Source organism: Bombyx mori, chromosome 3, assembly GCF_030269925.1.
Source record: "Bombyx mori chromosome 3, ASM3026992v2".
Taxonomy (NCBI): Eukaryota; Metazoa; Arthropoda; class Insecta; order Lepidoptera; family Bombycidae; genus Bombyx; species Bombyx mori.
Window position 1 is genome coordinate 12,348,780 of NC_085109.1, and position 15,977 is coordinate 12,364,756.

Sequence of the window (15,977 nt, forward strand, 5' to 3'; positions counted from 1 at the left end):
AATTACTCACCTTGATACATGTGATACATAAAAAAGAATGTGTGTTTGTATGCATGTGTTGTTAACCTTAAATTATTTCCCGTAGTTAGCTTTTTGAATCAATAGTCTTATGGCTTTTAGGTTTTAAAATAAAATTGCAAATTGTTGCGGGCGAAGTTGCGTGCTGTTATTATATATCCTTTCGTAATACTATTTACACGTGCTGCTTCTTCAGCACATTAACAGTATTGAAAAGGATACAACACCTCCCCCTTTTAGACGGAGATTTATCCTTAAAAGAAAACGCGAAGTAAAAGAGAACCGAAAATAGATTTAAGGAAATTTTTGTGCTGCTTGTTCAGCACATTAACAGTATTGCGAAAGGATATAACAGTGCGCAGCCAGTTCTGATTTAATATTCTTGGTTTTGATACATTTGGCTATATCCTTTTTTTACCAATTCTAGTGACCTCGAGTGGTCATACTAGATTTACAGGACGAGAAGGCTATGTTCTTAGCGACTCAGTGTACCTTGATACCAAATATTATTATTTGATTGGAAAAAAATCCCTGTAGCTGTACAAAGATATAGAAATTCATATACTTTGTAATCAATAAACTTTTTTGTGTGTAATAAATATAAATGGTTTTGGCAAGTGATAATTATCGTTACAGGTGTTCTACTTCCGGATGTACCTCGGGATTGTGCTGTTCGGTGCGGCCCACGGACTCGTATTCCTGCCGGTTATGCTCAGCTATATCGGTAAGTCATATCAATATCGATACGCATAAAGCATTGACAAACATAGGCAACTCGAAAGAGGCATCGATCTATTTGTACCACGACATACGGTGCTCGCTTACACACAGCTGAGCCTAAAGCTCGTCTCCACCGTTTGTGCGACCTAAAATGGTCTTGGTGGCTAAAATACTTAATAATTTGTATAATATAATTTATTCGTATACAATATTAATTTTGCATAAATATTTTTACTATAACTGGCTAGCGATTTAATGTAATTTAGTTAACGACATAAAAGCATAATGCACAAAAATATATAAAAATATAAAGCCCATTTATAAGTTAATTTTCTGTTAGCCTCATGAGAATGTCAGCTTCGTTAGAAAATCGTCACGTTGGCCCCTCGAGGTCTAGTTAACCCTTTTAGTGTTGAGTTTATTTTCGAAGATATTTTGCAGAAATCACTAAAGGATATTTGAAAAAAAGTAGCTTATAAAAAAACTTTAACCTAAAAAAAACCTAATATAATTTTAAATGGTTAATTATAAATGTTATGGAGTAATTAAAAACGAAATAGGACGATACCTGACACCCTTAATCAAACTGCGCAATAGTCGGTATTCCGACGCTCCGCAATTTATACGCAACCAATTCAGAGTCGATATATCGACGGTTCGCGCTCAAATGGTTTAATATATGTACTAGGATACTGTGTACTAGGAACTAGGGGCTTTGTCTTGGAAACACGTGCTGAGTCACATTGCTAATGTTATCAGTAGCTGCAATTGTTTCAATTTACGGGTTTTATGATTTTACGATATTATTCACTTTTACATAAACATAACAGAAACTTGTTACAAAATTCATTGTCACCGAGATGGACAGATGATCTGACCCATGCCAAGCGCTTACCGGCCTCCGTAGACACGGCGGGGTGCATACCACTTCCCACCTTGGCACACAAGACTTAAAGTCCCTATTGCATTGTTACAAACACATAATACGGCTGAACACAACACAAATGTGGTATGATTATTGATTCCTTATCCTACAAGCATTAAGGCTCATTTTGTTTAATATAAAAACAATCACACATCACGTTTAGAACACAATGAACCTCTTCACGACTGTGCATGCTCTCTGTTTATATTTTGCACACTTGTTTTATTTTTATTTTATTTCGCCTGTATATTGGACCTTTTATTTTTGTTTCTTCATTACAACATTTTCATGATTTATTCGTAATTCGTTTGCATATTGTATTTGCTACATTCATTATGTACTTGATCTGATTTTTTTGTCAGTATTTTATTTCGATACATTGTTCATATCGAGGAGTGAAAGGGATATTTATTTGGTTTAAGCGACATTTATCTTTGTAATTAATGGTCCGTTTTATTTTATACTAGCGACCTACCCTCGCTTCGCTTCGGAAACTGTAATTTATTATTGATTTCTCCACTATTTAATGAATGTTATTATACATATAAACCTTCCTCTTCAATCACTCTATCTATTAAAAAAAACCGCATCAAAATCCTTTGCGTAGTTTTAAAGATTTAAGCATATATAGGGACAGAAAGCGACTTTGTTTTATACTATGTAGTGATTACCATCACCAATTCGATGTTTTTAATTGAACTTCGATTAATTTTACTCCATTAAAATAGCTGAAGAAGTATTTTTTCTTATGATAGATTTTTTCCATATTTTAAACTTTAAATGGCTCTCTTTTAAAGTTGTAATAATTTAGCCTAAACCACATAGATTTTCAATCCTCGATATTTTTTAGTTCGGGTTCATGTTGCGCGTCAGTGCCGATCTGTTCCTAGCAATTTGGCTTGATTTAAATGCGAGTACACATTGAGCTATGCACGTACAATATGCACTTGAGCTTACATCACTTAAATGTTTAAAACGTCATAAATGAATTTCCAACGAACATATTTATTCATTATATTTAACTAACTTATTAAAATTTATTGTTATATACATACATACATATTTTGTTATAATTTCGCTTGATTTTCGCCTATTACTAACAAATGTTGTGAAGGAACTTTTTAATTTAAGCTACATTTCATATGTATTTTTAAGTATACTTAATTTGTTTTTGTATTCGACTATATGCTTAGAATTTGCCGTAGTTTGGTATTATTATTTTTTGTCTTTTTTCGATATCAGTCGAGAGGTACAGATAGACGGCAAACTCAAAGCAAATAATTAACATGTCGTGTTTGATTCGTGTATTCGTATTACTGTCGTTTTGTGTATCAGTATGCTGGTTTTTACATCAAATATTTCAAATATAAATTCCCTATTAGTTTATCGTGCAAATTGAATAAAGCAGACAGAGTGATGGAATAACTTAAAAAGCTAGCCGGCCTGCCTTGAATTTATAGAAAATTAATTAAGTACTTTATTTGTGAAAAAAAAAGTTCTGTGAGCTCGCGCGTCCTGGCTCGTTCTTTCAATTCACTCGACACTCCCTAGTCTGTGTTTAGACTCTCGCCACTGCTTACTGTGAGATGGAATGTGAGCTTGTCTACCCATTGAACGTGCCAAAATGTTCATTAGAAAAATTAAAAAAGCATAGACAACAATAACAAACGATAGACTTTTAACAGTGGAATTGCATTACAAAAACTACAAGTGTTTACGAGGTTGAGTGTTTTAAGGTAAGCATCGATTAGATTAGGTTGTTTTTACGTTGACAATTTTTTATTTAACTTTATCGTATCAGCGGTAGGTGGGGCCGGATGCACAAGACTTCTCCATGTTCTAATTTGATAAAAAAATTGAAAAAAAAAAAAGTGAGACTTCTTTTACGGTGTGCAGTATTGTGGTTTTTTTTCATTTTTTATCCTTAAATCAAATTTAAATTTTAATAGGGAATGCTGTGTACGACCTGGCTCGCCTTGTTCTTTCCCTCTCTCTACGTTCGAGCGGTTCGCGAGACGCTCTTTCCCTTTTCTCACTCTCGCTTTTCCTAAATTGTATCTTTTCTCTCTAGCCGTAACGAATCTGTAGCGAGTTAAATTTGACTCTCAATGCGCCTAAAGAAGTTTCACTTCAATAAGGGTATGCCAGGAGACAAGAGACAAGACAAAGACATTTTTATTGTAGTACATTAGTTGTTCAGATGTTCTCACGGTCTACTTGGTGTTCGTGGATCACCGAACCATTTAAGCATCATAATGTGAGCGCCACCCCCCGTGACATTAACTGCAAACTTAAACGGGACATACCCATCTGGGGGAGGGGGAGGGTCACAACACTATCTTTTTTTTGCTTATATGGGTGGACGAGCTCACAGCCCACCTGGAGTTAAGTGGTTACTGGAGCCCATAGACATCTACAACGTAAATTCCGCCACCCATCTTTGAGATATGAGTTCTAAGGTCTCAGTATAGTTACAACGGCTGCCCCGCACTTCAAACCGAAACGCATTACTGTTTCATGGCAGAAATAGGCGGGGCGGTGGTACCTACCTCACACAAGAGGGTAGGACCAGTAATTACACAAATTATAATTTTGCGGGTTTGATTTTTATTACACGGTGTTATTCTTTCACCGTTGAAGTCAATAGTGAAGATTTCTTAAGTACGTATTTCAATACAAATAATTGATACCCGCCTGTGGGATTCGAACACCGTTGCGTCGCTACATACGAATGCACCGAACGTTTAATTCTTTAGGCCACGACGACTACCGGACCTACCGCCAGTAGTGAGCCCACAGTACCCACAGCCGTGAGCACGGGATTCGCATTTGTCGATAGTATTGTTGTTGGGAAAGTTGAAGCGAGGTAGATGACGATGTTCGCAGGTTCGCCGGTTAACAAACAGAAGCTGGCCAACCAGAGGCGGCGCGGCAACGAGACGACGGTCGCCGAAAGTTCGCTCACACGAGTAAGACACGGCCACCCCACATATTACAGAGAGTACACGTTCGACTCGATACCCTCGTGAGCTTGCACGGACGATGTTTAGCTGAGACGCGCGGAGGCTGCGTAAACGTAAGCTAGGAAACTGTTTGTCTACTCTAAGTACTGTTTGTTATACGACATTATAATGGCAGAAAAAAATCTAGTTCACTCAGTCTGCCCATATAAGACGATAAGTAAATACATAAAATGTTTTATATACATTTTTGGAAGAGCAAAAAAACTTTAAGTATTAACAAATCAAGACATTACAGTAATAGTTAATTCGCATTAATTTCGTCACATTTAAGATCTAAGAACGTGTCTGTCCGTACGACTGCTATAACAGATTTTAGATACAATAGATGTTTGACGCGCGGAAAGTATTTAGTGTCACTTGCAAGCCGCCTCCGTCTCGTTTGAGTTCGTTTACCCGGCACGACAGCTTTGTGTTACATTGCGCGCTATCCATGAATTAAAAAAAAAATCGAACGTCGAATGTTTTAGTGCTAGCTAACGTTTACACGGGAGTATTTGATTGTACCCTAACAACCTAGGGAATTATATTTGCAAATAAAAATGCTCAGCTAAACATTGTATAATACAATTTCGTCACGCAAACAACGCGTCCATGTATGCTGTACAATATTAAAACAAGTCGCATATTAAATGTTTCAATTAGTATTTTTCTATCCGTACGTACACAGTATTATTTTATTCCTGAGTGTTTTATTTTTAGAGAAATGCTACTTGAAATGCTACTTACTGTTACGGCCTTGTTTTCGTATTTTGTTTTTTAATTTATATTTCGTTAAATATTTTTGTGACTTTGAGAACAACGTTCAGGTCAGGATATATTTAGTTGTTATTAAATATATTATATAAAATGCTTCAATGTTCATTTTGTAGAAATAAACGATGGATCCGTTTTATGTACAGCTATGCACTGTAATGTTAAAATAATATTATTTGTAAAATTAAACCATTTGAGTCTTTCTTTTCGTTTTGCTTGTAGTAATTAATATATAATAATTTTAATATTATATTAACACCGTTTTACTTAACGAAGGTCACAAAAATATTTATCAGGGAGAGCGGTTTTATTTTATTTTTTTACCTTTATCTTTGTATTTTGTTAAGTTAACAACACAATATGTTATTTTATATTACACTTCCAACAAACTGGTTTCTAACCTGTTTTATGGTACATGGTATAAAACTGCGTATTTACATTAAAGTAACAAATGTTTTTTTTTTTCTATAATTAATATGCATGCCGTTTATTTTTTTAATGAAGAAATTTTACTATTTATTTTCTTTTTTTTTTTGCTGTCAACTATAATAATTATAATTTATTATTGATATTTGTTGGTGACGTGTCGCTATCTGCTTCCGCCGTAATGTTCTTATACGTTTCAAAATAAATTATGAAATAATAATGTTTAAGACATTGAATATTGGTGGTTGTCTGATGCAATATCGTGGTTGGGAACTTTTAAACAAATGATCAAATATTAATTCTGAAGTCTCAAATTTTTAATTATTTTCATTTGTATATATTACAATTTAAATTATGAAATACACATTTTACATTATATAATAGTAAAATGGTAAATGAATTAACTAATTAAATTATTATTATTTAGAAGCTTTTGGAGCAACTATTATTATTGAACGTTCAGAGAAAATGTTTTATTAGTAATAAAAAACGAAGTCGCTCACTGCAATGCTACTTATTAAAAATGAGAACTTTGATAGATTTTTTTTAATGAGTTCAAAGGGTTGGTAGCACTTTGGAGAATATTTATATGTGTGCAAAATATAAACTATTTGCACTAATAGTTTAATACATTAATAATTTAATACATTAATAATTATTAAATAATTTATAATATATGTTTAACCTGTTTTTCACTTAATTTATGAAATTAGTTTGAATATTATTTATTAAGAAATGTGAACGAAATTGAGATTTACAAGCTAAATGATTTTGAGACTTATCAGTATGCATTAAAGTAGGCTTTACGTAGGTGACCATCCACCACCGTTTTCTACTGTAAATGTAAAACAGTTACATAAATACTAAATAAATTAAATTTAACAAAGACAATCTTCTCTCTGGAGCATGTTTTTTCTTGGTAATGGGTTGGAAAATGAAAAACAAAGCAATAAATGGTGTTTGGTCAATTTTTTCATTTCACGTTACCTCCTTATTTATCATGCACATTCTGTTAATTTATACTTTTAAATAAAATAGACTAACTAACGTTGTTGGTGACCCTTAAATGGCTTTGTGTTCTGACTTGTAAATTATGCAAAAATAAGATGGTTCGATATAGTCAGAGCATTATTGAATTAAAATGTATTAAGTTAAATGCAAATTCAAATGAATTAGAAATTCCATTAGCAAGCGTTTAAGGGTGAAATACTAATTCGGTGTTGGTTGAAGGGCTCCTTGATTTAATGAAATTAAAATATATACATAAAACGGAGCTGTCTGTCTTTACAGGTACATCTGTAAAACGTCACCGAAATTGAGAAATGTGTTTTTATTTTATGTATTATTTACATGATCTGTATTATAATATTATGTGATTAATGAGAAGAGATTTTTTTTATATTATATACTATAGTTTGTTAACTTCACGCGTTCCTAATGTCATGTTTTACATAAAAATTATAAAGAACAGTTTTGTTTGTAATATCAAGTTTACAAAACAGGAATCTCCTACTTAATCGTAGTACTTAATTTAGAGAATGTATTGGTCCAAAGGTTATGGCTTAAATGTACCGACCGACACTTAATTTTGTCATAGGTTTAAATAAATTGGGCTTTTTATGTATTTTTTTGGTTTTATTTTCATTTTTTAGCACCTATGCACGTTTAGCACACGTTAGTGTTGCCAAGTTGCAAACAGCATGACCGTCTTGCCATGCATGAATGTTACTTTTTTGGAACTTTTTGTTTATTTTTTTGTTATGAAAAGTTTTAAATAAGTAACAGAATGAGATGAAATCATAATCATTATTCATGTTGCACTTGTAAGTCTTGTTGCAAAGGTCCAATGTACAAAAATAATAAATTTTGACAATTTTCTTTTTAATGCATATTATGACAGGAGCTTCTCAGTCCGAATCAAAACAACGTAAGAAAACATTTTTATTTCAGAAACCACATTAGAAATATACCACAGTATTGATTAAAAAACAGCAAGAATCATAGAGTTGACATTAAAAATGTTTATATATTTTTTTTACCAAGTGTGAAATTGTCGCTAGCAAGTGTTTCAACATAATATATTGTGACTTGTTAATTAAGAGTGTGAAGATTTTTGTTTATTCCTTAAGTCAGAGATGTAGTTGTAGTGAATACTCACTCACAGCTTTATAAATCATATAAATATTAAATGTTAATTTATTTCACACTTGATACAAAAAATTGTTTAAAACTACAATCGCACCAAGAACGCCTAACACTGGTGTTTATTGTTCCAGTTACGCTTTTCCACTAAGTTACCTCGTAGTCTAATCGAACAGTACAAGTCTCTTTATCTTGCCGCGTTGATAGTTAGGGTTGCCAGATTATGGAAACGAGTTTTTTGGTAGATTTTTATTAGTGGTCTTAATAGTGTCTCTTTATTTAGCTATGCTCTAACTGAAATAGATTTGAGAACGTTATAATATTGTGTTCTTAGTAGCTGCGTCCATTATTATTCTTTAGCTCGAATTATGAAAATTTCGTTCATATAAAAACATTTTAAATGAAACAACCCTAATACAGTGTAATTATCGTAATAAAGATATCGTTTTATCATAAAAGTACTCGTGAATTGTTGTAATCACTACGCATCGTAGGAAATTTGAAGTGCCCGATATTTAAGTGCAAGTTCTTGAAAACGTTTGTCATAAGTGTCATAACACGATCAGTATTAAATACGTAATTTTATTTTAAATTATTTATTGGTTGGTTATAAACTGCTGACCTAAAGCGAGCAGAGAATTATTCGTTTGCTTCTTTTAATAATTAAACATTTCGTGAACTGCAATAGAACGCGAAGTTGCCACCGCGGCGTTTCGGCGACATCATTAATGTCGTTGGCCGGTTAACGTTTGAATTTTGTGACATTGCGTGCTTATTTAAAAAAATGGTGCGTGTACTTATGTACGCGCGTAAAAAGTTATACTTTATTTTTATTAAATTTATTTCTTTTTTTTAATTTAAATTTTAATTAATTTGAAAAAAAATCGATCAAACAACATCCTCAAATACGCATATTGGACATCCCTTTTCTTGACATCGTATAAATTCGGTAATTCTCGGTACGGTTCGGAAAGTTCACCTGCGGCTATATTCAGACTCGCCAAGTTACGTCGGTCGTATTGTAATGAGCGATTTAGTGGGCAACTTCATTCTGTTAATTTTGTGTCACGGTGCGCGCGCATCGTAAAATTTCACTCTCATGAATTTCTCATAACGCGCCTAAAGAAGTATAACTTCAATAAAATAAATAAAATGAAATTAGAGTGTGTCTTATGGGTGCGTTCGCGTTGCCATTTACCCCATTGAACTAACCGTGGTGTATTTTTGAGAATGGATCCTCCCTGTGCGCCCAAACCGTGTAACTCCATCCCTAATAGCTCGCATACATACCTACATCGATAGTTGTTGTATTCTAATCGAACATTGTACATTCCAAAATTCATTTGATTTCATACGTTTTGTACAATTTTGCATGTTAGTTTTTTTTTGTGAATATGTAGTTAAATTATGATTCAATGGTTCACCCTTAATATACATAGATTAGCTTTGTATAATATTAAAATAGGCACACTGTTCGAAAATGAAGGTTTTGCAATTTATGAATTTTTTAAATTTTTTTTTATCATGTAAAGGTAAAGTAATCTCAGCTATGCTATTTTTAGGCAATAATATAATTTCGTTTCCTTATATCGTTGCTTAAGTAAAAATGGATAGATAGATTGTAATGTTTTGAACAGGCATAACCCGTCGCCGGGGACGCTGGCGAGTGTCCCGGAGCGGCCCCACCTACGGCAGTCTGAGCACGGCCGCCGAGCCGCACCCCTCGAGCAGCGCCCTCACCGACGAAATGTAGCACCCCTGTGTGTGTGTGTGTGACCAACTTTGACGTGTATTAATAATGTAATCTACAGCATTTTACAGTTTTTACTGGTGGTAGGACCTCTTGTGAGTCCGCGCGGGTAGGTGCCAGCACCCTGCCTATTTCTGCCGTGAAGCAGTAATGCGTTTCGGTTTGAAGAACAGGGCAGCCGTTGTAACTGTACTGAGACCTTAGAACTTATGTCTCAAGGTGGGTGGCGCATTTACGTTGTAGATGTCTATGGGCTCCAGTAACCACTTAACACCGGGTGGGCTGTGAGCTCGTCCACCCATCTAAGCAATAAAGAAAGAAATGTATTGTCAAATTGCGCTAATGAGCCAAAGGTAACAATGACCCGTGATCGAATCTGAACCGTATTACGACATGGATCCAGGTTTTTTTCCCTACGGGCGAGTAGGTGAGCTCACGGAGCTCAAACTTGACGTTGTTGCTAACACTGGCCCTAGTAAGAGCAGTGCTTCGTAGAATCTACCACCGGATCGGAAACGCGACCCACTGAGAAGATCCGGCGAGAAACTCAGTGGGCGACCCAGTTATGCTTGTCGTAGTCTTCTATAGAAGCGTCTTTCCTAAGCAAGACGTTAATAAGACGCAGATAGAAGGCGCAGAACCTATCCTAAATACCCTAATACCCTAAATGATTACAGTTAACACCTAGCCATATACGTTGTCCACGGCATAGTCGAAATGATAGATACACGTCCTGGTAGGTACAACATTGACCCTGAATAATGAAAAATGGTATAATAATTATTATACAAAGCAAATTTAGCGTTACCACTGAAAGAGCACAACGCCAGGTGGACTAAGAGCACGTTTGATATTCTAAAAATACTGAAATCATTCCTTTAATTTTAATATGCATAATATTATTTGTACGAAACATATTACGAACGTCCAACGATTATAATTTTATCAAAATTGATGTTCCCAATGAAATAAATAAAAAATATTATTAATAAATAAATTTTAACACATTTATAAGGGATGGGTTGATAATTTTTTCCAAAATTTAATGGTGCTTGTGTATGTGCGCAATGTGTGCAATTCGTTCTGCAGATCTCGTAAGAGGCGAAATAATGCATTATGTGATTGATTGTATGCAATCGAGGACTATTCAAAGTTTTAGATTTTCATAAATTTAAGGTAACTTCAAATTGTCTTTTTTCTGATATAGTGTATTGTGAATTATATACCTAAACGTGTACTTAGACTTTGCTTTGTGCTAATACTTAAGTATTCTCATTTATTTGCTCACAACTACCATTTTAAAAAACAAAAATTAACAAATTAACAGCTCTGGTAACATTATTCAGAGTAACAAACTCAAAAATCATATATTTAAAATGTTTAATAAATTTTATTTGATTGTTATTATTAACTTTTAATATATTTGATATGTATATAATGATATATTATTCTTAATATAGAATTAAACTAAAAAAAATTAGCGATATTTTCTGAAAATGTCATGCTAAGTTAAAAATAATTTGAGCTTGTCAGAGATACAAACATTAATATTATGAATAATATTATTGTCTTCGACGATATCATAGCGATATAAGATATAAAATTATATGTATTCAACTATAAAGTATTAATTTAAGAAGCTAATGTTTTATTAAAACCAAAGAGAACTCTGTTCTTGCATAGAGTATTGTATTATATTTTATTAGTTTCATTTCTAGATCAATTATTTAAAATGTGTATATTTGAAATTTAATTATGTAATGTAGGGAGTTTTTTCTACTTGCGATAGAGTGGTATATTTCAGCAATATGCAACGGTAACACCGGTTTGTATATTTTTGTCACAAAGCAAATATGCGTTTGCTTTGTAGGACACTCAAGTGTTCAAATGGAAATGAAATTACTAGCACGCGTCTCAAAGGGACAATGGCGTTCATATCGAGGTAGCAAGGTAACTTTTGGAGTTTCATACCAGCAGGCCTAATACTAGCTTATTTATATATTTACGCCAACAAAAAAATTGTTGACTAAATTTGATATTGCAGTACGATTTAGCTTTAGCTGAGTCGGTGATAATTTGTTTTCTCTCCAATTAATATTTTTAATGACTAATATTTTAATGTACTTATAAGTCTAAATGATTAAATAGTCAAAGTATTAGAAACTTGTAGTTATTTATTGTTCAATTTATTTGGATTAATATTATTTTAAACTATGTTCAATTATATTTTATAGGTAGTAACGTTTTCAGTTTTCCTGGGATGCGGCGTGGGCGTGTGTAGTAGCGTGAGGCATATTTATTCATCAAGAATGCGGGTAGTCGTTCTGTCGGTGATTTTGTAAACGAAATATGTGGCTGTGCTTAGTTTTGGTCTTTATTAATGTCTTTGCGATGTTCTTCTTTGGATAAGGTTTGAAACGATAGTCTAAGGATGTATTTATGTACCTTGCGCTATGTTCAGTGTATCGTTTCGCTAAGATATAACGCTATAACATTTTCTGCGTAATATAGCATCTTTAAAAGGTAATATAATAAATCTGCTTGATTTGTATAGAGTTGGGGAGATTACACAAGCGGGGCATAGAATAGGTCGTTGCCATTTTTAGAACAGTGAAATTATAACAATGAATTTGAATATAGCTGCAGTAATTTTAATGCTGAATTTTATTGAAACGATAAAAAATTTAACTGTAATAAAATTAGTGTTTACGCTTTCTTAATGGTGGCTGCACAAATTCATACTCCGTCGTACTATTTCAATGTACTGTATGCAGTAATAATCTATTTATGCAAATGATGAGACGTGGTGCTTAAAGGAGACTAACTCGTCCAGCGTTCTGCTCGTAGACGTGGGTTTCACTTTCTATAGACAACCGCCCTATTCACCCCTCGGCAATTCTCGGCGACGGAGGTCATGGCGAACCACAATTCAGACAGCGATTATAACCGCCTTCTTCACCCCTCGGCAAATCTCGGCGACGGAGGTCATGGCGAACCACAATTCAGACTGCGATTGTTTAATAGTTCGCTTTTAAACATGCGAGACTACTGTTACACTTTTATACTACGTCATATTTTGGCGGCAATTTTAATAATGTCACAGATAATATATTATTATGTAGCGGTCTCAAATAAGAATTTATAGTAATCCTTTGCAATCTCGTACCACATCAGTGAATAGTTACGATTCGATTGGACTCGTCTACGTTCGGTTTCTATGAAAACGGCACTAATTGATCGTTTAAGGAAATTTAAAACACTTAATTTTTAAAACGACCGTTAAAAAGTATTAAGTGGATTTTGCGTATACTTTTTAAATAATGGTTTAACTATTTAAAACTATGTTTTATTAGATTTGTTCGGATATTTAAAGAGATAGAACAGATAATTTGAGGTTCCTTGCGGAATTCGTATTCAAGTGTAGATATATCATATAGGTATGCCTATTATATTCTCCTTGAAAATTTTGCAAATTCTGCTTTCATCGATTTATTTCGATTATAATATGGACAGGTGGTGAGTTCATTATATTAAAACCGTAGCTTAATTATTAGAAGAAAAAAAAACTATTAGTGATGATCTAGTACAGTCGAACAACGAAAATCTCTTTGTGAGTTGAGTTCGATGAGTTAGAATACATTTTGTAGCTTTGTAATATACGATCTTCCTTAAAATGTGTTTGAACAGTGATAAAATGCTCCGAAATTAGGAGTTTCTCTTCTAGAATTGATAGTATATTATAGTGGATAGGTTCCGAATATACTATTTGCTAGAAAGTACACTGTGCACGCCGAACCCGACTAAAAACTAGATCAATGAAGTGGACAGCTGGTAATTTAAATGTTACCTCCATGGAGTTTACGCTTTGTAACAAATGTGTAGGTACTTACGAAAAGTATAAAATATATCAGCTAACGTAAATAATGTTAATTGATATTGGTATTGGAAAGATTTGTAGCATTTTCCCATATTTCCTTATAAACCTTATAGCAGTCGAATCAAATCAAATAGATTTTTATATAAGTATGTCATGACCGGGGCTTTTGAATCATCATGACTAGCACCGATTCTGAAAGCAGCTTCAGGGAAACGGTAAGAAACTTACGGCTTAGTCTTTAAACAAATATACCTAATAATATGTACGGAATATTTAAATAAAATATAATTAAATCAGTATATTAGTAGAGATACTTGAACCAGAGGAAACAAGTCTGCACCGGACAAGCATCTATACTGTTGCTGTGTGAAGCAGAAATACAAACATACATCAATATTGAGAAACGTGTTTTTTTTTTAATTACCTAATTACTAAAAGCCTCGGAGCTATTCTGGTTTCACCGGGTGTCTAGGCGAGCTCACGGGGCTCAGCCTGAGAGACTTTGAGGCCACTGAGTTTCTCGCCGGATCTTCTCAGTGGGTCGCGTTTCCGATCCGGTGGTAGATTCTGCGAAGCACTGCTCTTACTAGGGCCAGTGATGCTAACACTCCCAGTTTGAGCCCCGTGAGCTCACCTACTAGCTCGGTGAATCTAGAATAACCCCTCGAGGTTACTGGAACTTAAAAAAAAGATACTTTGTTAACACAAGCCCCAACAGGAGCAGTGCTTCGCTGAATCTACCATCGGGTCGGAATCGAAGACTCGTTGAGAAGATTCGGCGAGAAACTCAGTCGATAGGAAACGTGACGTATAAATATATGTAATAGATCAAATAAGAATAATATTTTCTGATAAATTTGCTATAATAAGACCTATGTATGTATATGATCCAGAAATCTGGATATAACACTTAAATGTTATAATGCAAAATTCTCAAATAAAATATTACCTACTATTCCAAGCATGCATTGGAGTTAAATTATTAACATTCTTATAATTAAGGTAATTTAAGCACAACGTCAATTGTTATCGTAAAAGTGAGTTGTATTTTAAATGTTTTACAGAATATAATTCCAATTAAGTAACATTGACAGCTATTATATTTAATAAATTATGATATAAAATTATTATATAAAAAATAAATATGAGAATAATATTAGTGTTGTTCGTGATATGTGTGATGATTTTAATAAATGTGAGATTGTGATTGCTTTGTTTTTTTTTCTTCTTCCAGAAACTTTAATTTCATGATAGTGCTTACTAAGTGTACTATGTAGAAGTTTGTAAAGATTTAACAAAAAAATTTATTGTTTTTTTATTGCTTAGACGGGTGGACGAGTTCACGGCCCACCTGGTGTTAAGTGGTTACCGGAGCCCATAGACATCTACAACGTAAATGCCGCTACCCACCTAAATAAAAAAAAACAGCAAATCTTTGATAACAAGGCACAAGATTATCTGCTTTTCGTGCGATTTTTAGGTTACATATCAATGATGTTTGGTTAATTGATTCTTTGATGAAAAAATTATACCGGTATGCGGAATTTGAATACATATTCCCGTCACTTGGTACGAATACACCGGGCATCTAATTTTTAAGGTAAGGCGACTTTTAGTCCAAGTGAAGCATGATATATCGGTCATCAGATTATCCCTCGGAGTGCGTGCAGCGTTGTTGGAAAGCCGATCAAAATACCTATGTGTCCAAAATAGCGTAAGTATGCACGTACTTGCTTCGTAAAAACATTTAGCGTTAGTGATCTTGGAATGCGGTATGGATTTAAAGAACAATGGGATGTATTAATCCTGTTAGTGTCATGTAGGTCACCGGTGACCTACATGGCACTAAAAGGTCACCGGTGACCTACATAGCGCACTGAATTACTTATGTTGATTTCTATTACTAAGTGCCTGGTTTTTTTTTTGCTTAGTTGGGTGGACGAGCTCACAGCCCACCTGGAGTTAAGTGGTTACCGGAGCCCATAGACAACGTAAATGCGCCACCCACCTTGAGATTTAAGTTCTAAGTTCTCAGTATAGTTACAACGGCTACCCTACCCTTCAAACTGAAACGCATTACTGCTTCACGGCAGAAATAGGCGGGGTGGTAGTACCTACCCGTGAGGACTCATAAGAGGTATTACCACCAGTAATTACACAAATTATAATTTTGCGGGTTTGATTTTTATTACACGATGTTATTCCTTCACCGTGGAAGTCAATCGTGAACTTTTGTTGAGTTTTTTTTTTATTTTTTTTTTATTGCCTTTGTAGGCAGACGGGCATACGGCCCACCTGATGGTGAGTGGTTACCGTCGCCCATGGACTTCAGCAATGCCAGGG

At 34.1% G+C, this 15,977-nt stretch overlaps 1 protein-coding gene across 8 annotated transcripts in view; it reads left to right on the plus strand.

Annotated features, from left to right (window-relative positions):
- LOC101742149 (NPC intracellular cholesterol transporter 1) overlaps positions 1 to 14,841 on the plus strand; it is a 69,335-nt gene extending 54,494 nt beyond the window's left edge. For 3 of the 8 annotated variants that reach the window (XM_038020177.2, XM_038020183.2, XM_038020189.2), the window contains 2 exons: positions 655 to 742; positions 4,550 to 7,489. In XM_038020177.2, coding sequence (XP_037876105.1) covers positions 655 to 742; positions 4,550 to 4,692 — 231 coding nt within the window. In that variant the 3' untranslated portion in view covers positions 4,693 to 7,489. Of the gene's footprint in view, positions 1 to 654; positions 743 to 4,549; positions 7,490 to 9,644 lie in introns of those variants that run through there. The other 5 variants (XM_038020184.2, XM_062676700.1, XM_038020192.2 and 2 more) reach the window with 3 other exon arrangements.
- The last annotated feature ends 1,136 nt before the right edge of the window (positions 14,842 to 15,977 follow it).